The 21544-nt window shown below is 42.2% G+C and overlaps 1 protein-coding gene across 2 annotated transcripts in view; it reads left to right on the top strand.

The window, feature by feature from the left end:
- Positions 1 to 21544, top strand: part of arhgef10la (Rho guanine nucleotide exchange factor (GEF) 10-like a) — a 149304-nt gene that overhangs the window by 41722 nt on the left and 86038 nt on the right. For both annotated transcript variants that reach the window (XM_053869071.1, XM_053869070.1), the window contains 4 exons: positions 12907 to 12999; positions 15833 to 16003; positions 19238 to 19383; positions 20866 to 21020. In XM_053869071.1, coding sequence (XP_053725046.1) covers positions 12907 to 12999; positions 15833 to 16003; positions 19238 to 19383; positions 20866 to 21020 — 565 coding nt within the window. The remainder of the gene's footprint in view (positions 1 to 12906; positions 13000 to 15832; positions 16004 to 19237; positions 19384 to 20865; positions 21021 to 21544) is intronic.

Below are 21544 nucleotides of genomic sequence, written 5' to 3'. Positions count from 1 at the left end.
ATGGCATGCAAGTCTCTAGGGCTCTGGAGAATAATATAGCCCAATGATTTTCGCGATCACAGACGAAATAATTTACAACGGAATTTACATCGAATATCGCAGAATTTGACGTAATGTGACCGATAAACTGTTTTTGTGTGGAATAGGGATGTGTGTTTACGTAAAATTTTGAGGAGGGATGCTACCCTGGAAGGCACAGCGAGCCCGCTGCAGCTCAGACGGGGCAGCATGAAGCTCTGCCTGTCAGCAAGAGAGCTACTCCCTCTGTTTACAGTGAGTGAGTGGACGCTTGTATGTATCTACTTTTCATGGTCAACCCAGACCTCGATACCACTTTCATATTACAAGCAATAAACTCAATGAGTGACAAGTGTCACAAGTGAAAGATAAACTTACCGTCCTTGATGGCCTTTAATAACTTTTTACTCTGGATAGGTTTGAAGTATTTCACCAGATCCCTCATCTCCATCAAGGCTAGTCACACACTCACATATCTTGTATCCTCACTGCTCATATTGCCTCTTGAAAAGAATGGCGGAGAGCAAGAAGGGACTGATCGTACACATATGCTGAAAAAGGAGAGTAGTCCAACAGATCTTCCTGCTCAACACACACATAATTGTCTATACAAGCAGAATTATCTAAAATAGCTCACTTTGTTTTTCATTGACAAATTACAGAACCCATCTGCTGTGGGGTGGAAAAATAATACAAAAATCCAACAAGGGTAAGGATTACTACACCGTCTCTTCAGTTTGTGAATCCATGCACACAGTTTATTAATCCGTGTGTTTTTTCCCACCCTACGCCAGCGGGGCTCTGTAAACAAATTCTCAGAGCAATTGAGCAAAATACACTGAACAAAAATATAAACGCCCCATTTGAGATATTGATGCCAAAGTGCACCACCCAAAAGTGAGCATACATTGTATTGTACTTGCAAAATGGATGTTTCTCTTGATTTAGTGTCCAAAATTAAGGTCCACCGCTTTCTGTGAGCATTTGCTCAGTGATGCATTCATTCCTTGCAATCCATGGGTATGGCATTTCCAGACACTGCTCAAACAGAATGAGCAGTACCCAGACACTCCCTATACTGGGGACAATAAAAGGCCACCCCAAAATGTCAAATTTTCACAAAAGCAGCAATGCCTTAGATGTCATGCGGGATCGTGCCATTGGCATGTTGGAAGTAGGAATGTCCACCAGATCATTCCTATGCAACTGAATGTTCACGATCGGACGATAGGACGTTTGGGAGTTCGGATTGCACTGCAAATTGACCTCATTGACGTTGGCCACGTTTGACCACCCCAGCACAGAATCGCGGCATCCGGCTTATTCACTTGCGGGATCGTCTCAGACCTGCTACACGTACAGCAAATGACACCTTTAGTCTGCACAACAGACGCGTCACACCACAAACAGTCCTTAACCACTTGTGAGAAGCCAACTTGCATGGCGTCCTCACCGTGGTCCACCATCAGAACCGACTAGCATGGGCAAGTGCACATGTTCGATAGCCTTCAGCACACTGGGGAAGAGTGATGTACACAGACGAATACCGCTTCCAGCTGTATCATGCAGATGGACGACAGCGTGTCGCGTGGGTGAGCAGTTTGCAGATGCAAATGTTGTACGGAGAGTCGCCCTTGGAGGTGGTGGTGTTATGGTGTGGGCAGCCATCGTGTATGGTCAAAGCACGCGTTGAAGGGAACTTGAATGCACAACGATATCAGGACGAGATACCCCCCTTTTGTTGTGCCGTTTGACTGCCAGTCACCTTTCAACATGAAACCGCCCGGCCACATGTTGCCAGGATTTGCGTCTAATTCCTTGAACCTGAATACATTCCAGTTCTGGACTGGCCTGCATATTCGCCAGACATGTCGCCCATAGAGCACGTTTGGGACGTTCTGGATCGGCATGTTCCAGTCTGTGTTGCTGGTCCAGATGATGTGCGTCTGCTTGGTGTGACACTCCCGGCAGAATGGAATAACATCCCATGTCCACCACAGACAACCTGGTGAACTTGATGCGAAGGAGATGTCTAGCTTTGAGAGATGCAAATACGGGACACACAAGATACTGAAGAGTGATTTTTTTTTCCAACCTGACCCCCATCATGATGGAAACAGTGACAATCTGTTTCACATGCCAATTTCACACAGCGGTCTGAATAGCGTCGTCTGACACAGTGATGTAATCAAACAGCATGCAGAGCAGGCTTGAATGACTGTTTGGCCTCAAAAGCCTGATGTAATAGACTGCATTTTTGAAACACATGAAAAATGTACTGCAGAGAAGAATGAAACTCACCGGATAGAAGCTGCCATCACTGCTGAAACGCAAGGAGTTTGTTTACCACACAGCGTCTAGGTGTAGGTTGCCTGTCTTTTCAGCTGGAGATATCTGTCCATCTGTATTATTATCATGTCATAATGCTGCTCACCACCTTCATATGCCACGGCGTGAAAACCCAAAAGTTGACGAAGAGGAAAGGGAAATGGTGCCTTCAGGTCCACATCTGGTTAGGCCATGTGACTTCCCAGGGAATATTTGAATATTTCACTGTAATAATACTGTTGAATGCAGTGAACCCCTTGCATTTTTAACTGTGTAGCTGTGATATTACAGGCCTTACTGTGATATAACAGGGGCATACAGAGGTACACAGAAGATACAGTAGGCTTCATGAGTGTTCAACAAGTTTCTTTAAAATAATACTGTAAATTATTGTCTAATGCTGGTGATGTTTATGAAGTACTTGCAATTGAGATGCGTACTTTTGAACCACTGCCGGTTGCTGTGCAAAGTACGGGGAGTAGTTTCCTGACTAGTTCATCGACTGTGATTTAAATTCTCATTAGATGGAGCCAAATGTTTCATTAGGTTTTGCTGTTAAAACAGCATTGCCTTCTTATTAGTGTGATATATTTAATGTTGGAAACTCCTTCAGGCTGTCATTATCACATCCTTGATTAACTCAAGCGTTATCAGATGATTAATCTCAATTTTTTATTGTTGGGGCTGATTCTTGCTCTCAGCAATCTCTGGTTAATCTTTATTTCTCGCCACTTTCTCAGGATCTTCAAGCGGCAAGCGTATCAACGATATGAATTTCAAATTTGAGCCTTGTTGATTTTGCGGATTCGATGGAAGAAACTGTCGTGTATAAGAGATTCTTCTCATTGTCATCGAAGGGAAATTCTCTCCACCTTCTGCCTGGCAGTTCCAACCTCAACATCTTCCTACCAATGTACTGGCTCTCTCTCCTCTGTACATGTCCAAACCATCTACATCTAGCCTCCCTGACTTTGTCTCTCTTGGCACTCTGTCGTACACTTTCTCCAGGTCTTCTGACCTTCTCTGTACTTCTCAATGAACATCCTCAAAGCAAACACTGCATCTGTGGTGCTCTTTTTTGGCATGAAGCCAAAATGTTGCTCACAAACGTTAACTTCTGCCCTTAATCTACTTTCCACTACTCTTTCCCACAACTTCCTCGTATGGCTCATCAACTTTATCCCTCAATAGTTGCCACAACACTGGACATCTCCCTTGTTCTTGAAGATGGGCACCAACACACTTCTCCTCCATTCCTCAGGAATCTTCTCACTCTCAAAGGACTTGTTTAATGTTCTACACAAAAAGTCTACTGCCACCTCTCCTAAACACTTCCACACCTCCACAGGTATATATCATCAGGACCCACTGCCTTTCCACTCTTCATCCTCTTCAATGCCCTTCTCACTTGAGCCTCACTAATCTTTGCTATGTCCTGATCTACGATGGTCACTCCTTCTACTCTTTGTTCTCTCTCATTTTCCTCATTCATCAGCTCTTCAAAGTACTCTGTCCATCTTACCAACACACTTCTGTTATCAGTCAAAACCCTCCCCTCACCATGACCTGCTGCACAACCTTCCCATCTCTATCTCTCTGCCTTGCAATCCTGTACAAATCTCTCTCACCATCTCACCGTGCAACCTCACATACAAGTCCTCGTAGGCCCTCTGTTGGGTCATTGACACCACTACCTTTGTCTGTTGCTGGGCCTCCCTGTACTCCTGCCTACTCTCTTCTGTTCTCTCAACATCCCACTTTTTCTTAGCTAACCTCTTCCTTTATACACACTCCTGCACTTCTTCATTCCACCACCAAGTCTCCTTATCCACTTTTCTTCCAGATGACACGCCAAGAACTCCTCTACCTGTCTCCCTGACCACCTCAGTCGTAGTTGTCCAGTCATCTGGAAGTCCTTCTTGGCCACCCAAAGCCTGCTTCAATCCCTCTGTCAGCTTCACAATAATCCGAATGTGTTGCATTAAATTAACCATTCCCAATGTGCCTAACATTCATGCATGACTATGATGTGGATCATTGTGCTGCTATGCTAATTTGCACAACCAGATCACACAGCTGACAGCCAGACGTGTGTCTTTTCAGATAACACGAGTGCTGCTGCCTTCTTCTTTTCTGCTGAAAGGTTCACACCTTTGTTGCTGCTCTCAGCGCGACGAATGCAAAATACGACCGCATGGATGACTAATTTTCATATAGTTGCATTCTGAAATGAGGTGGAAGATTGGCCCACAGGCATCATACTGTTCAGAAAATATGACGTCCCCATACGGTGACCGCTTTCCAAGAACTGCCCTATCCCACAGTAGAAAGTGTGCCACGTACAAGCACTCACACTACGAGCTGGTTAAACCACTTCATTATTTGACAGAGGATAATGCACTTCTCGGATTGCATTATATTGTTATTATACTTTTGATGGTGGGCTAAGGGAAAAACAAGTAGAGATTTGGATGACAGGTGAATAAACTTTATTGAACGTAACCCCAGACGATAGCACTTCAGTAGGAATGAATGTGGAAATGTGGATTCTGGATGTGTAGCCACACTTGGTATTTATTGGTATTTTTGAGAAGATGAGATTTCATGACGCAGTATTGAAGGGTAGATGAGGTTTCATGATCAGTGTCCTGATTTTCAGGGGCCACCAGATGCCACTGTCTGCTTTAAAATGTTTGGACTTGAACAACTCATTCAATGAAACACCATTTATAAACCGAGAGCGCCATCTACGGGGCTGTGAAAATTAGGACACTGTTTCATCAACCCTGCAATACTGTTTCATGATGGAAACCAAACGTTCACTCTAAACAACACCGTAATTACTGATTATTACACTAAATAAGCAAGTATTTGATTTATTGTGCCACATTGCTAACATGTTTGGAGTGGTAAGTGGTAATAACAAAATAGGATGTGTGGGTGACCTGTCAGTTTGGCGTTCACCCTTTGCATAATGCCACATACTGTATAAATAGAACTACGGATGTGTGTGGCGACGCAATGGAACTCACAGTCCTACTTTGCTTTTGTGTGAAAGAAGCTGCAGTTTCTGTGTCTTAAGATGTTGCTGGATAATGTGGACTTGAGATAGGGATTGTAAGAGAAAGGTGGAAATATTTGTGTGGGGTAAATGGATCATATGGGTAGTTATTTTGATTATTATCGATCCATTGAGTCTCTACATAAAAAAAAAAACCCTGGCAGCCCATTCCACCAGACGTGTGTCGCGCTACAAAATCTGCCACGCTGCTCTCCCATTTGTGAAGCGCTGCACCACGACTTCAATGCTGACCACACCATCTTAACAAGTCACTGCATGGTCTGCTGATGACCTGTCTGAGAGACCTACTGTACTCTATATTAACGCTGAACCCAGTCTTCAACAATAGAAAATAAAAACCCTGTATGTCAGAGGGTTTTGTGAGTGCCGCTTTACACCAGCGCTTTGTTCCTTAGTCTGATTTTATTAAGGCTTTAAGTCAATATTCTAGAGATTTAAGGTTTTTATTTTTCAGTTCAACAGTAAAATAAAGATCAGTGTATGCATCATTGGCCATTTCATCACAATATATGCGCCTGGCTTACAGGATTATATCAGAAGACGTAAACACGGTGACAAAAGGACCCAAGAAGCTGCACAAGAACCAGTGTTTCAGAAAATCATGAAAGTGTTTTGGAAAGCTATGGAATCGCATCAATGAATGAATATCGCGATATGTATCGTATTGTGAGATTAGTGTTTCGCTACAGCCCAAATCAGGACACGTACATACAGGTGCATTTCACTGAACTTTCTAATGTGAAACAGAATGAAGAACAATAAGAGGAATGGTATGTTGATAAGGTTCCTCTGGAGTTGAAACTTGAATTTGTGCACTGAATATTTTCTACGGCCGATGCCAGAAAGTATACCAGACTTCTATTTCTCTTTGTCGGGTTCCGTCATCATCATATTCCAGGTAAAGGTTGCATTTAACTTTGTGAGGCTATTGTTGAAGAGATTTCCGCAGATGTCTCATTCATCTATTACGACCAGATATAGCTGCATTGCATCATGCAGGAACACAAGCTTGGCAAATATAAAATATGTAGCAGCTCCAACTCCACTCCGAGGAAAGAAATCCACTGCCTCCTCTAGTTCACACTGGCTGGTGGACTAATGGGATTCTTAAACTTTAACTGCATTCCTCAGTGGAGTAAAGCGCTTGTAGCTCGCAGTATAGCAGCTCACTTATATGTGTCAGCATTAATTCAAGGATTGGACACAGGATAGAGGAAATCGGAAAGTAGTTTGTATTGGTTCACAAGCCACTTCATTGTCGTTAGTTTAGCGCCGGTGTGAAACCACTTCAGTCCGAGACAGTCTTCTTTTGTTGTGAAGCTGCAATACGTACTGTTGCAGCGGCCTAGCTTGAGGCTATTTTGGCTTCAGCAGTGATCAGAAGGCGGCTATTTCCACTTCCCGATTTCATCTTCACTTCTCGACAGGACAAACTTTAGCTGAATAAGACAATAATTCCAGCTGTTTCCAGGACAGTATGTGCTGTGTGTAGAGCAGCTGGAATGAGGATCAGATCATCCTATTTGAGACCATGGTTGTGTTGTATAACTTCAAGTATTGAGGGATCTTTTTCCACAAGTGTGGAAAGGATAAAGGGGTTGATTAACAGCTGTGCAATGGTCTGTCGAGAAGAAGAAAGAGCTGAGCCAGAAGGCAAAGTCCAGTCCAGTCCTTCATGAGTGATGGAGAGCAACCGAACAAGATCACTAGTGCAAGGGATCAGCTGGTAGTAATGTTCTCCTGTGCATTGAGAGTAGCCATTTAAGTTGCTGGGGCATCTGATATTTCTTGCATGCCGCAATACGGAGGAGTTTGCATCCGGTTCAACATGGGGTAGGTTCTGGGGTCAGGCCAGGATGCTTCTCTCTCATTTTGACATTGGGCCTCTTAGGGGCTTTTCGCACTATGGACTCTGCCTCCGGTGGCCTGAGTCCGATTTGCCCCTTGCTCTGCAGCCTTGCTCCCCTGCGCCTCAGGCCTTTTATCCTTTTTTCCTCCTCAGCTGGCGGCGCTCTGTGCAAAATAGCTGGTTTGTGAGACATGAAGAAGCACGTCCCAAGGAAGTCTTTATCAGCCGGGCGACACTATGGTGGCTGCGGTATTTACGACCGTCCGTGCCATGGTCAGTGGGGAGCCCACCAACTGGGAAAGTGTTTTGTTATAATGTGCTGATAAAATAAAATAAAATAAAATAAAATAAAATAAAATGACAACAATGCTGTTCACGAATTCAACAGTCTGACGGCCGAGGGGAAGAAGCTGTTCCTGTGACGGGAGGTTCTGGTCTGGATGGACCGTAGCCTCCTGCCAGAGGGAAGAGGGACAAACAGTCCATGACCAGGATGAGAAGGGTCGGCTCTGATCCGACCTTCACGTCTGTGGGTCCTGGAGGCATACAGGTCCTGAAGAGGTGGCAGGCTGCAACCGATCACCTTCTCAGCAGAACGTACGATGCGCTGCAGTCTGCTCTTGTCCCTGGAGGTGGCGCTGTTGTACCAGACAGTGATAGAGGAGGTGAGGATGGACTGGATGATGCTACTGCAATCGGCAGTGATAGTTTTCGTAGCTGCCTTAGAAAGAACATTCTCTGCTGGACCTTCCTGATGAGGGACCTGATGGTTGGCTCCCATTTGAGGTCCTCAGTGATGGTGGTTCCTAGGAAGCAGAAGGAGTCCACAATAGGAATAGGTAAACCAGCCAACATGAGAGGGGACAGAGAAACTGTTACTCTCCTCAAGTCTATGACCATCTCCACTGTCTTCTGGGCGTTCAGCTCCAGGTTGTTGTGGCTGCACCAGGACACCAGCCGCTCCACCTGCGATGATGGTGGCTTAACACTATGAGTCATCGTCAGATATTAACTGATGACGGATGTGGTGTTTCACAGCCAGTATATGTGAAAGAGTGTTGTCATGTTTATTTTCCAGAAAAATAATACTGAAATAGCGGAAACAGTCTACTTAATACAGACCATCTTGATTCATCAACGTGGCTCTCACAACAATTTGAACAAAGTGAGAGTGATTACTCACGTTCGAGAAGATTTTAATCAGTTAAATACAGATCAATGCTCTTCAGTAACTTTCGCCTCTCTATTTACCCATTCAACCACAGCTATTACACAGAAATAAAATATCTTTTAGAATGCTTTTAGAAGAACTGTCTCTTGCCAGGAGACTGAGGAGACTGATGCAGATTGAATGGGACAGACCAAATATGTCTAAGTGTCAGTGAGAAATACCAGTCTCTTTTAGGTTGCAAGACCATGTCGGTAGTGAGGGCGCAAAATTTATACTCAAAATGCAAAATATATCTCTCAAGGACTCGCATGTGTGTTGACTATAGAGAAACCATGAGGGATTTAACAGGTGATCTGCTCTTGGGCAATACGTGTATTAAATGTGTGCAGAGTCAGAAGGATTGTCAGCCCTGTATGCGCTTAGACCACAGTGCAAATGTTCTGGATAGTGAACATCCAGCTCACTGTATTATTTCACCCTCAGTATATACTTTTCTCCTTGAACACACACAAATGAGTCAATGTTCAATGAAGCATATTTTGGGTGAAATAATCACTGACACTGAAAGAAAAGTCAAAGTTTGCGGATGAGCAGTAGCTGCGCTCTTATCCTCTCTCATTGCTGGATAAGTTTTCAGATGGCTTCTTCGGCTGAGAAAGTTTTTTATTTAGATCAAACTCATTATATGTGACAATGCTCACTGTGGTTCCTGTTGACTAATGAATTAATGAACTCGGTGATTAATGATAAGGCGTTGATGACTAATGGACTAGAATGGAGCTCATTTACATCACGCATTACTGCAGTAACATTTCTGTTAATGCATTGTTTTGTCACTTCTCCCCTCTAAGTCAGTGGATGAAGGCAGCAGACTATTGGAAGTCTCTCAGCTCATGGCTTCAGAATTGAGGCCACACTGGCATAACAGATCTGCGCTTCTCTCCCTGCTTGTTAATACCACACTGCAGGAAGTAGATCTACTGCAATGTGTCACAAAGTAAGCGCATGCACTCATTCAGAGAGAAAGAAACTTCAGTGGAACAGATTATGTTCCACTGGACTTTAAAATGAATAACAAAGCCCAAAAAACTCACAGACAGAACTTTGTGATCTGTACATTTATTTACCTGACTATTAAGTTTGCTGTGCGTGTGTCAAAAAATGATTCCCCCAGTAAAACTCTACTCAATACTGTTTTCTGGTCGATCATTTTTTGAGATTTTTTTTTTCATTGCTAACAGCTAGCATACGCCTCCAACATTTAAAACATGTTGTGTTTTGCTGTTAAATTAATCGGTCTGATCGGTCCGTGCATGTTGTTTTTTTCCGCTTTTTTTCTAAATTTTTGTTCAAACTCCGATTTGTTCGAATTCCGGGACGTTTGAAAACTGAGGTACCACTGTATTATTATTATTATTATTATTATTATTATTATTATTATTATTATAGTTAGTATATATACTATTATATTATATATACTATTATTATGACTTGCACCTGGTTCTGGTGCTGGTGGACTTTTCAATGACAAATAAATATCTTTGCGATGATCGCATGGTTTCATGTCATTTCACAAGGTTTTGGTTTGTTTACGTGTTTACGAGTACATTAAATATGGTTATTGATCACAAATGGAATAATGAATCAGTTCTATTACTTGATCAAAAAGGTTAAGAGCCCCTGGTCGACAACTTCCTCTTTTTCTTGAACCACACCATAACTCCTCTCTGACGGCACTCTAACATGCCGCGGGGGACTGTTGTCATGCACCGGTGCTGACACATCGTAGTGGGCGAGCCTGTCTCTCATGGCAGAGTAGCAAATACTTAAGGTGCTCCAGCAAATCTTTCTAAGATCTATCAAGCCTCCTTGAGGTCAAAACCGGCTATTGACACGAGATGCACTAAGAGTCTTCAGAACAATATTGGGTTTTGATCATTCCTTCGGAGGTGAAGGGAAAGATCTCATGCTGGACTCGTGCCACGCTGTAGCTAAGTCAAACTAGACCACAATCCATTATCACTTTCCCGGCTTTGAATTGTCCTGTCTTTCTATTGTGCTCTGAAAGTCAACAGAGGAGCCAGTAATAGAAGTAACAAAATGCCATTATAATATAAAAAAAAAACACGCTGGTCAACAGGTTTGTCAAAAGTCTGTTGAAGCGATGATGAAACATTTCTTACTCCATAGCTGGAAAGTGCTGATGCCCTTCGACAGTCCGTGTCTGGCAACGACACAACATCATCAGCTCAAAATGAGGTCAAACTCAAGGCTCAACTTTGGAATTCTCCCCCGACTTTTGCACTCTAAATGAGGTTGTATCTTCGAATGCCTGTGAATACTGTTAATTTTCTGCAATTATAATTGGCACCAATGGTGCTGAGGAATTGGGTCCAATTGGTTTCAGCTGCCCTCGTTTTCATTCTCGGCTCAAACTTTTCCATTTACCGCGCCCTCTTGAATCCTCCACTAGGTGAACCACAATGCGCCCAGACAAGTCGTTTTATCTTGCATCTGCTCTCGGACATGAGACATCGCTTCCCACTTCACGAGGGTCGACTTGCTCTTTTTGAAAGCTCTCTGATCCCTGCATCAGGGCTCAGCTGACAACACTCACGTTTCCCACCTTCCCGATGAAGATGTTGTTGAAGCAGTTTGTCTGAGACAGGTGTGCTGGAAGGATTTTAACTGGGCTGCACCAAAAACGTTTTATCCACTCAGCGGTCACCTTTGCCATTTCGGGTATTTTTTCGTTTTTGCCATGAGAGAAAATTGGATAGAAAGCATGTCATGTGAACAACTTCCATTAATCCTATTCCTGTGTGTTTCTAGATTGTCAGTAGTGGGACGATGAACTGATATAAAGTTGTATTGAATATATCACTTTTTTGTAAAAATAAATGAATACATGAATAAAAATAAATAATAATAATAAAAAAAATATATCAAACTGCTTAATCTGACCACAGAAGTGATAAGATAACATTTTGAGTGAAAACTTTGCAGTTTTTTTTTTAATTTTCCAACTTTCTGCACAATCTTATTTAGTCGCGATTAAGCAATTTTTTTTTTTTAATTGGAAAATACAGCCTAAAGTTTTACTACACAAAACAAAGGGAGGTAACTTGATCATGGCTTCAGAGATGACCAAATAAGGTGCAGGCTCAGGTCCACATGTGGCGCCTGAGCTACCCAGTCTGTCCTTGGTTTTAGCTCAGACTGCCTGTTATTTTGGTTTTGAAAGGTGATACAGTGACATCAGAGTAGCTTTTAATAGTTAGGCTGCAAAAATATCCACTACAGTCCAACTAAACGTACAGCTATCTGTCTAGACGGGACTCACCAAGAGGTTCTTTTCATGTTCAAGTTCTGGGGGCTTTTGGGCCAAGGGTTCATAAACGTCTAACATCAACCTACCGATGAAGTTCCTGAACTCAGCTTTCCACTCTGCTTCTCACAAAGCTTCAAACTGCATCATGCTAGCCTGACTTGCCCATGAGGCAGTGGTCTGTGACTGTAACAACAACACTGCCCCCCACGGTTTCTGCTGGTACTGCTCCGATTGGTCCATATTCATAAGCTTTGTGGAAACGTGTAGAAATACAGACAGAATCAACACAGCGCACGGACAGAAGGTTTCCCTCTGTATCCAGATCTCAAACCTAATGTTGAGCATAAATGGGCCTTCAGTCTGTAGTCAGTCACTCAATAACCTTTATTTAACCAGGTTAAGATTATAATATCAACCTGAGCTGTGGGAGTTGCAACAGCAACTTAACCTAATGGCCCTCAGCAGGACTAAGTGGTGGTTAACTGACAATGTAGGTATGTACTGTATGTTCCTGCTTCAATTGAACACTGACTTCTGATCGTACGGTTGTTGCACTGCGTATCCCCCTGACCCACCATGGCCTCGATACATTAGCTCCTGCCTGCTTTATGAGAGATTCAATATCCTCCTCACACTCACTCACTCACACACCTACACAAAGCCCACAAATAATTATGCCAAGCTGATTAAATGTGACTGTGATTTAATGCAGTCCTTCTCCAATAGTGGGAGGCACATGTGACCTCAGGGAATATACTGTTTTGCCGTACTTGAATAAAGTGTAAATGCACATCCAGTCATGATGTTCTTTTTTTTTAATTTTTTTATTTCAGGCAAATTGATACACTTTAGGTGATTTCTGTTACGGACAAAAACAATGTTAATAAAGTTATTCTTTATTTTAAGTAGATCTATATTACTTGCTTTTTTTTTTGCTTATTTTCTTTAATGTTTACAATGATACAATGTTATGCAGAGGTGTGCTTATAATAATTTTATAAACAAAAGATACTATTTACAGAAGCGGCAGTGAGTTGTGGGCGCGAAACATGAAAAAAAAACCAAGTCTTCTATTTTAGTTGCGCCTCAGGAAATGTAGTATCTCTGACTGTCTTCTCTGTTTGCAGAAGAAGCAGGCCTCCAGTGTTGACCGTATTACGCTCTATGGCCTCATGGTGAAGCCCATCCAACGATTTCCTCAGTTCATACTCCTGCTGCAGGTATGGTTTCCTCAAATTTGTTCTGTCTGTTATGTCTCCTGGATACGAGCTGTCAAGTGTCAGCTATTTTGTATTATAATTTGATTCATTATAATTGTCAGGGATGCTCCGATCACCTGCTGCAGATCACAGATACCGATAAGCCATAGTGCCGATCATCGTTGATACCGATCACATGGATCGACAATGAATTTGTCATCAAGATGATGTGTCGTTCTATGCACATGATGTGAAAAATTTAACCATTAGATCATTTTAATTCAGACATGCTTTCATACACCTCTTCAAGGGGACAAAAAATAAAAAAAAAGCCTGCTGTATGCAGCAACTATTCTGTCAGAAGGAGACTGAAAACACTTAATGTGATGTGAGACGTTGCAGTTTGTTGAGTCTCTTGAGACTTTATTATGTCGTGAAATATTGACATACTGGCCGCTTGTAGCGGGACTCCGAGACAGAGAGCACTGCATTTATGAAAGTTTCCACTCCGGATATTTTCAAGAGTTTCAGACTCAGGTGGCCAATGAATGCTGCACCTGACTCCAAAACGGTGACGGATCTGTGTAATCAGAACATGAGTGAGTCTGCTCATCTAGCTGGGTGAAGTTAATAATTATTTCTAGGGCAATTCTGCTGAGGTCTCACTTTCATGAGCCCAGAAAACTCTTTGTGTTCCGTGCGGGAGCTTTAAATAGCGTGTTTAATTTGAAGGCGCTTCCCTGCACAGCACTTTCTTGTGCATGTGCTGCGTGATGCACACTTTCCGAGGCAGATTGAAAGAACCTCCACAGCAGACATGCTGCTGCCCAGTGAGCAGCGAGAAGGGTGGCGCGGACACATCACAACCAGCGGGGCTTCATCAGAGTGCCAGCTGTCACACATGATCAGTTGTGATCGGCAATGGCAGGTAGTGATTGACATCAACCGATAACGTTGATATCGGTTGATGGTGATTGGTGACTAATAATAGGCCAAAAAGTTTTTTGGATTGATTTCAATGAATAAAATCAGTAAAAATAAAAAATATTCTTGGTCATCTCAACTTTATTGTGACCAGATAAAAGGCAGAATGCTCCTCGGAATCTCACTCAGTGACTGCGGTCACATGGCAGCTGCGAATACCAGATTATTGCATTAGTCAGACTAAGTTTGGACGTTTAAAATGCATGTAAACAGCTTAACCCGACTACTGGAGAGAAATTGGTATTTATATTAGTAGGACTCCATGACCTGCATATTGTGATTAAAACTTGACTAAGATAGCATGTAGCCAAGTAGCTTGACTATTACCAGACGGGGTGATGTGCAGCTGCCTGAGCTTCAGCTATGCAGCGAACGTAAACAACCCCCCAGACTAATCACAGTCTAATGATGTCTAACAACATTTTATATAATTAAGAAATCGGGTGTGTAACCCTATGTGGTGTATATTTTATTCATAAGTTTGTGTTGACAATGACAACAGCTCCACGACGGTGACTGTGGTCAACCGGCGCTCCGAAGCACCGATTTTGCCTCTTGAGTTAAACTAGTTGGTCAGTCGGCACAATGGCTGTGTACAGACAACACAACAACTGTCTGAAACCACTTCTTGCTACCTGTCAGTTTTGCCTGCTCTTTTTGGGTGCACAGTTTCCCTGGAAGGGCAGATGCGCACCAGATGTCACGTTATCATTGAAGGACTGAAGAGCTCCATACGCCACCTCTTGTCATTTATCCAACCTCCTGTACTGCATGGAAACCGGGAACATGACGCAATGATGGCAGCTTAATCCAGCTATTGTTCTGCATGTATCCGCAGTCAGTAACATGTTAAAGGCATTCAACATTCCCTTTCTGATATTCTGGATTTCCTGGGCTTGGTGTCAACAGCATGATTTTGAAGACAGACAGGCAGGCTGAAATGATGTCTGACTGGTCAGTGATGCAGAGAGAGCATTTTTCATTTTTAAATGTCCCTTAAAGAGTCATCAAATCCCACATGCTAATAGAGTAGCTTTTCATCAAGGGATCATGGAGGATTGATAAATCCAGAGCTCGGCCTCGTCCCTGAAAAGAACCCTTCACACTGCTTATCTCAAATCACAAAGAGATCGCTCAAATGGATCTCATTAATAATAATGACTTTGGTCATATGCACGGAACAAGATGGAGCAGTAAACGTCCCCTCCCCCGGTCCAGCGCTGCTCGCCTGAGCAAATGTTTGGATCTGACTGCCGCCTCCTTGAAGTGCTGTTGCTCATTTCATCCCTCACTAGTTATTGATTAGCCATAAATTCTAAAGATACATTATGGATGCGAAAAAAGACCTTGCCAAAATTCAGCAACACAAAGTTTGTGCATTCAATCACACCTTGGTGACAGGTCGAGTGAAAACTAGGGGAGTGAATTTCAAACGCTCATAAGACAGGAAGCTTTTATTCGGGAAATATGGATCATTCTGACAGTTACTGATTTTTTATTTATTTTTTTACCTTGTTTTATTGGCCATTGCTGACAGATGAGTCAAAAATGAAGCACAATGTGACATACATTTCAATTTATATGTAAAAGAAAGCATATTCTCAGCTCATAAAAATGTCAGAGGACTTCCTTCTTTTATTTTGACAATTCTGAGCACGTCTGTTTTTCCAACACTTTTGCATCAATGAAACCATAAACAAGTGATGCGTTTAATGGTGAACAATGTTACCAAAAACATCACTCAGAATAAAGCTGACGAATTCTCAGCATCATTGAAAACTATCATATCAGTAGTAATTTAATATGTTCATGTCGACTGACAATTGAATTCAATTTAAATGACAGTTCACTTCCTCTTGCTCCCCTCCAGGACATGCTGAAGAACACGCCGAAGGGCCACGTGGACCGTCTGCCCTTGCAGCTCGCCCTGACCGAGCTGGAGATGCTGGCTGAGAAGCTGAATGAACAGAAACGCGTCGCTGACCAGATCGCAGAGACTCAGCAGCTCGCCCGCAGCGTCGGCGATCGCCTGCTCAGCAAGGTGACTTGTCAGACCTTCAACTCTACTTTTCACTCCATTCCACTGATCCTTCCCTCCAGCAGTTTCATTTTCATAAACGTGAAGAAGTGTCCAGGTTGTCCTCTTCCGGGTCATAGTCATGAATTGCAGTTATTTTTTTTTTTTTATGATTTTTGTCATATTAAAATAATGGCCTGTAACTACAAGTGGGACCCAATTAGAAAAAAATACTGTTAATTCCAGGCTATAGATCGCACCAGAGTATTAGCCACACCCACTAAATTTACGAAGCAAAACACATCTTGTTCATACATAAGCTGCACCGTTCTGTAAGTCGTGGGTGCAGTGGTGCTGTCTACGCTGTAGAGTCTCACTTCTGAACTAGTTTTGAAAATGCGCTACAGCATGGAGACTGACTCATGAAACAAACTCTGCAATGTCCTGAACTTGAGTCATGAATCTCTTATTTACATTAAAGCACTCAAAATGCGCTGTTTTCACCCGCGTGTCTGAAGTTCTGACACCACAGCTGGTATCAGCTGCTGCTTCTCGTCACTTTTTTTATGATATATATTTTTTTATTGTTTATGCACGTATGGAATTTAATTACTGCGCCACAAATTTCAGTGAAGGACACCATGGAAAACAGATTAAACACATGCAACTATGAAAAAGAAAAAAAAACAAAATTAAAAGACAGATGAAGAGAGAGACAAAAAGAGAAAATAAAGTACAATTAAACTGCGTCAGAGGCAATAATTATATTATTTCGTATTACGTTACTTGTTTTTTTTTCCAACAGTGGTCAAGGTTCTTCTTTTATTTTCAATTTAAATGTGAGTTTCTCCATAATGTTCAACAATGACAGTTTTTCGAGTAGTATAGGAATTGGCAGATGGGTTTTCGGGGAGCCAGTTACTCACACGTCCATCATGCCATACGACCCACCAGTTGAATCTGTACTCTTGGGCTTAAACATCCGGATGAGTGAACTCTGTGCTGTATCAAGTGCACAGAAAAAAAAAATTAAACTTCAATTATTTTGTCCATTATCGCATCATTTAATCTCCACCGTCAATTCAAAATATACAGGATTTAATATGGACAGTAACACCCTTGAGTCTGGAGACGCGGCTTGTTGGCGTTGTCTTATGGCGTACACTCGGGATGAGCTGTTAGCATTCCGTGCTAACTTGGTGCCGGTGATATGACATGAGGATGTCGTGCCGTGTCCGGTCGCTTGCCAACAGAGTAGTTTATAATGCTGTTTGACTCAGTATTACCAATATCATAAAGATAAATATGCATCAAATTGAAAACTTGTTACGGTTTTAAAAAAAGAAAAAACAGCCGTGCCTGCTGCTGTAAAGACGTCACCTCTCCATTAGCCCAATGGAATTATCGTCCTGCAGCTGTGGATCTGAACAAACGTGGCTCTGCAGAGGAAGAATTAGACCTTAAATGAGACATTTAATTGCAAACTGTGAGTGCTGCTTGTCTTTTGAGTTTCCTCTTCACTTCTCCTCTCGCCTGCCCTACCGCTTCCTCATTCTCCCTCTCACCCACCTGGCTCATTTTTCCTTTTATTTCTCTATATCAGCCGCTTTCTTCTAAAGCTGAGATAAGCTGATTCGGCCAGTCTTTGCCATTCAACACATAATTCCATTTCCATTGAGTTCCAATACCACAGCAGTCGCCTCTATTGACCCCATAAACACCCAATGAAATATTCATTCTTTGTCTCAGAGCATCTAAGTTGCTGGGCTAGGACGGATAACAATGTGATGGGTTTTTATTCCATCCAGACGCACACACTTGGCTGCACTCGCACAAACATGCCACTAAGCCTCTGTGCTTATCGATGCTTGAAGACTATTGGGGTGTATTCTTGTGGCAGCCGACCATCTGAGGTAACGCTGAGGTTTGGTGGCTATCGAGCCACGCCCCCATCCAGACAAATGACTCAGAAGAAGGAGCTGCTGGATTCTACACGACTGGACTGCAAAAGTGGTCAGACGTGTAATTGTCTGGTCAGAACTGTCACAGTGGCAAAATCATAAAAGGCAAGCTTTTAACACAGGAAGAAAAGTCAATGAGTTGGGTCGAATGTTGAACGGGTGACAGGGAAATTGATTTTACTTGTTAGTTTAGTCACGTAACAAGTCATTATTTTTAGTTTGAATTACGGCTGGGTGGTGTTTTTCATTAAAGGACAATACCATGCCATGGAATCCATCATTCTATTTGGTACCTGTTTCCAAAAAATTCTCTCAAGGGAAAAAAAAAGTGTCAATGTGTAGTTTAAGAATATTTGTTTTTGGCAGCATGGCTCGTAAAAAAAAAAAAAAAAAAACTGTTGTAAAGCTCTGCTCCCTGGTCCTTCCCCCCATCTCACGTTTGTTTACGAGGAGGGACCGTGGCAAAACAGTGAAAAACATAATCGATATATCTGTCTATGTGTTGGATAAATGCTAGCTAATGTTGGGGCTAACCCATTTGGCTGGCTATAAAAAAACACTATAAAATTACTGGCGGACCCCAACACTTTTGTTAGCATCTCAAAAATTAGTTTGACAACACACAAAAAAAACGAAAAAAATGCTGTGACTCCACTTGTTACTGATGTAAAATATTTCACATCGATACCCTTTACTGAAACATCAAATCTGCCTTTCGTGCAGAATCTTTCTGAGCTAGGTTTAGTCTCCACCTTTTGCCTTGCATTAGCTATTTAAATGAGTTTATGCGAGCCTGGCACCAAATGCACAAAAATATTGATTTGGGCACTCCAATACAAAGCTGGACCAAAGTGATAAAAGCACTTACCGATTTCCCCCTGCCAAGCATATGGCTGCCAGTGAGCCAATGTCCTGTCACGTAAACTGCTTTTGTTTTCCTCTATCCCTCTGTGTGTGTTTGCATCAGGTGCGGCTTTTTTCAAGGCTTTCAGCTGCATAGAAGTGCACTTGCTTCACCGTGGTGGAACGCATTTTCAGTCCAGATGCTTGTATGAGAAGCCAGATTGGATAGTGTGAAGACTTTGCTTCTTGAGCATCTTTGTGGAAAGGAAGGCTTTGAGAATTTAAGGAACAGCCTAGAATGTAAAGAGAACACGTATGCGACTGTCTGACCTTGAGGGTCATGTTTTTTTAATCTGTTAATAGCAGTGAGTTCCCTCCAGCTGGTCTCACGCATCCTCAGATTTGTAACTTAGGCCGTGGTCTCTGTGACATCTGCAATCTGTTTTGCTTTTAGCAACTGAATTTGGAGCAGGGCTCTCTGGTGCTCTGTGAAACCCTTATCGAGACGGTGTACGGCGAGCGAGGACAAGTTCTGAAGTCGAAGGAGAGAAAAGTCTTCCTCTTTGATGATGTGCTCATCTGCGCCAACATAAATGTCAAGTAAGTCTCTCTTGAGTGCAACTAACCGACCGTTGCAAGTCCAACTGCAACGCCAATCCTTTTAGTCTGTGTACTTTGGATGTGAAGTCATTGATGAAATTCTTACTGATACTGCTGCCACATTTGACTTCAAGATGGTGATGTGTCAAAACATAAGCCACTACAAAAGGCAAGGCGTCAATTGAATAGCTCTAAATATTAGAAGGTCTTGGAGCAGAGATGGAAAATGAAATTTCCTGTAAAGCCACATCATATAGTAGCAGTGTCGCGAGGGGTTGTTACACTGTAGAAAAGAAAGGAAATTCATTTGTTTTTTTCGGTATGCTATTTATTCAATTATAAGAAAATAAATGGAAATGGAAATATTGGAATGCTACTATAACTTTTAATGTTATCTGTAGACATAAGATTAAATTCATTATAAATATAAAGTCAATCAGCCTTGTAAGGTCACGACTACTACAACTACTACTACTACTACTAATAATAATAATAATGGAAAAATGCCACAAACTGAAATTGAGTTTTATAAATATGGACATAGAAACGGCTTTAAATAGTTCCTTTAAAGCACTGAAAATTAACTTGAAAAATAATGCCATAAATATCATTGACTACTGAACATTCTAAAGTATTGAAACCAAAACTGTCAGAACACAACACATACTCAGTTTGTCCTCCTGATGGCTACATTGAAGGAGGAGGGCCACATGTGGCCCCTGAGCTGCACTTTGCCCTGCTGTGTTTTTTAGGGATGTTAGAATTGCTAGAATTGTAGTATGCTACATTAAACCTTATTTTCCATTTACTTAAGTTGCGAATATAAATTTAAAGTAGTCTCGTTGTAATTACAATTTACTTTAAATCTAGTTATCATTCAATGTATCGAATTACTCTTTAAGTGACATACCAAAAAGAAATAATACATTCTGCTTTTTAAGTATCTTAAACAATATATGTATTTGTTTAAGGGTGTGTATATTGTGTGGCAGCTGCGGTGGCTGACCTCCGTCTCACATTGCAGACGCTTTAGAAACTCTGAACAAACAATCGGAAACTGAACCGCAGCGTCAGAAGTCATTGATGAGTAACCTAAAACATTTTTTTCCAGCCTCTTTCCTCTTCATCTTCTTTGACAGCTTCATTGATCACATCTGCAAAGGGACAGAGAAGTGGAAAGGAAAGCAGTTTTGTGTTCTTTGTTAAAAGCTCCTGTCAGTGATGCTGCTTTGACGCGCTTGTGTTCAGCCATCAAAGTAATTATCACCCCATGTCTCATTTCACTGGAGTGTCCCGGAGTTGACTACTCCGTCCTTCAGAGTCTTGACAAAGCGATCGCTGTGTTGATTGGTGCGCGATTACATGAATACATGAATAGAGATAAGACGTCTGCTCAACTGGACGCCATTTGTCGGTGAATGATCTTAGTGTAGGCATGACGTCTCAAAGAGCTGACTGATGTATTGCTGCTGTCTCCCCCAGAGGGTCTCCAGATATCAGCAGCCTGGTTCCTGTTGGACCCAAGTACACCATGAAATGGAGTGCCCCCTTGCAGCACGTTCAAGTTGTTGAAGTGGGACAAGAGGGCTCTCAAAGCAAAGACACCATCTTTCAACAGGGTGGAACGAAGAGGCCAGGTAAGGGAATTAAAGAGCATATTACCATGTTCGTGCCATGTGATCACACCCAGATGAAGCGCTTTTAAGAAAAAAAAAGTGACCAAATTCTGACTCACCAAAGGAAAACAAAATACACAATGTAAAATTCCATCCGATTGCAAAAGGCGCATTCCCAATTTTCACAGCATCCACTATTAGGTTAGTGTCTAACTGTCTGTGGCAGGTCGCAGATGGTTCCGCCGGTGCGGCATCTGGATGTGACGGTATTGAACCCTGGTTGTATCTCATGGTCTATGTGTGTGTGGCCTGTTAGCTGTGCTTCTGAACTTGTGGAAACGGGTTCTCTGAACAACTATTTGTTCGACGGTGGACACCAAGATGCGAGCCAGCATCTTTCATGCCAATGCTCCTTCACTCAACTGCAGGCATCTGTGGCATCATATTCAGAATCAGAATCGGCTTTATTGCCAATGTTAGTGAGGATCTCACCAAATAGGAAAGTGCTTTGCTACACTGTGCAATAAAATGAAATAAAATAGTAA

This window comes from Synchiropus splendidus, chromosome 6 (genome assembly GCF_027744825.2).
Source record: "Synchiropus splendidus isolate RoL2022-P1 chromosome 6, RoL_Sspl_1.0, whole genome shotgun sequence".
NCBI classification, from domain to species: domain Eukaryota; kingdom Metazoa; phylum Chordata; class Actinopteri; order Syngnathiformes; family Callionymidae; genus Synchiropus; species Synchiropus splendidus.
The sequence above is the reverse complement of the archived record's forward strand: the minus strand, read 5'-3'. Positions and strand labels throughout refer to the sequence as shown.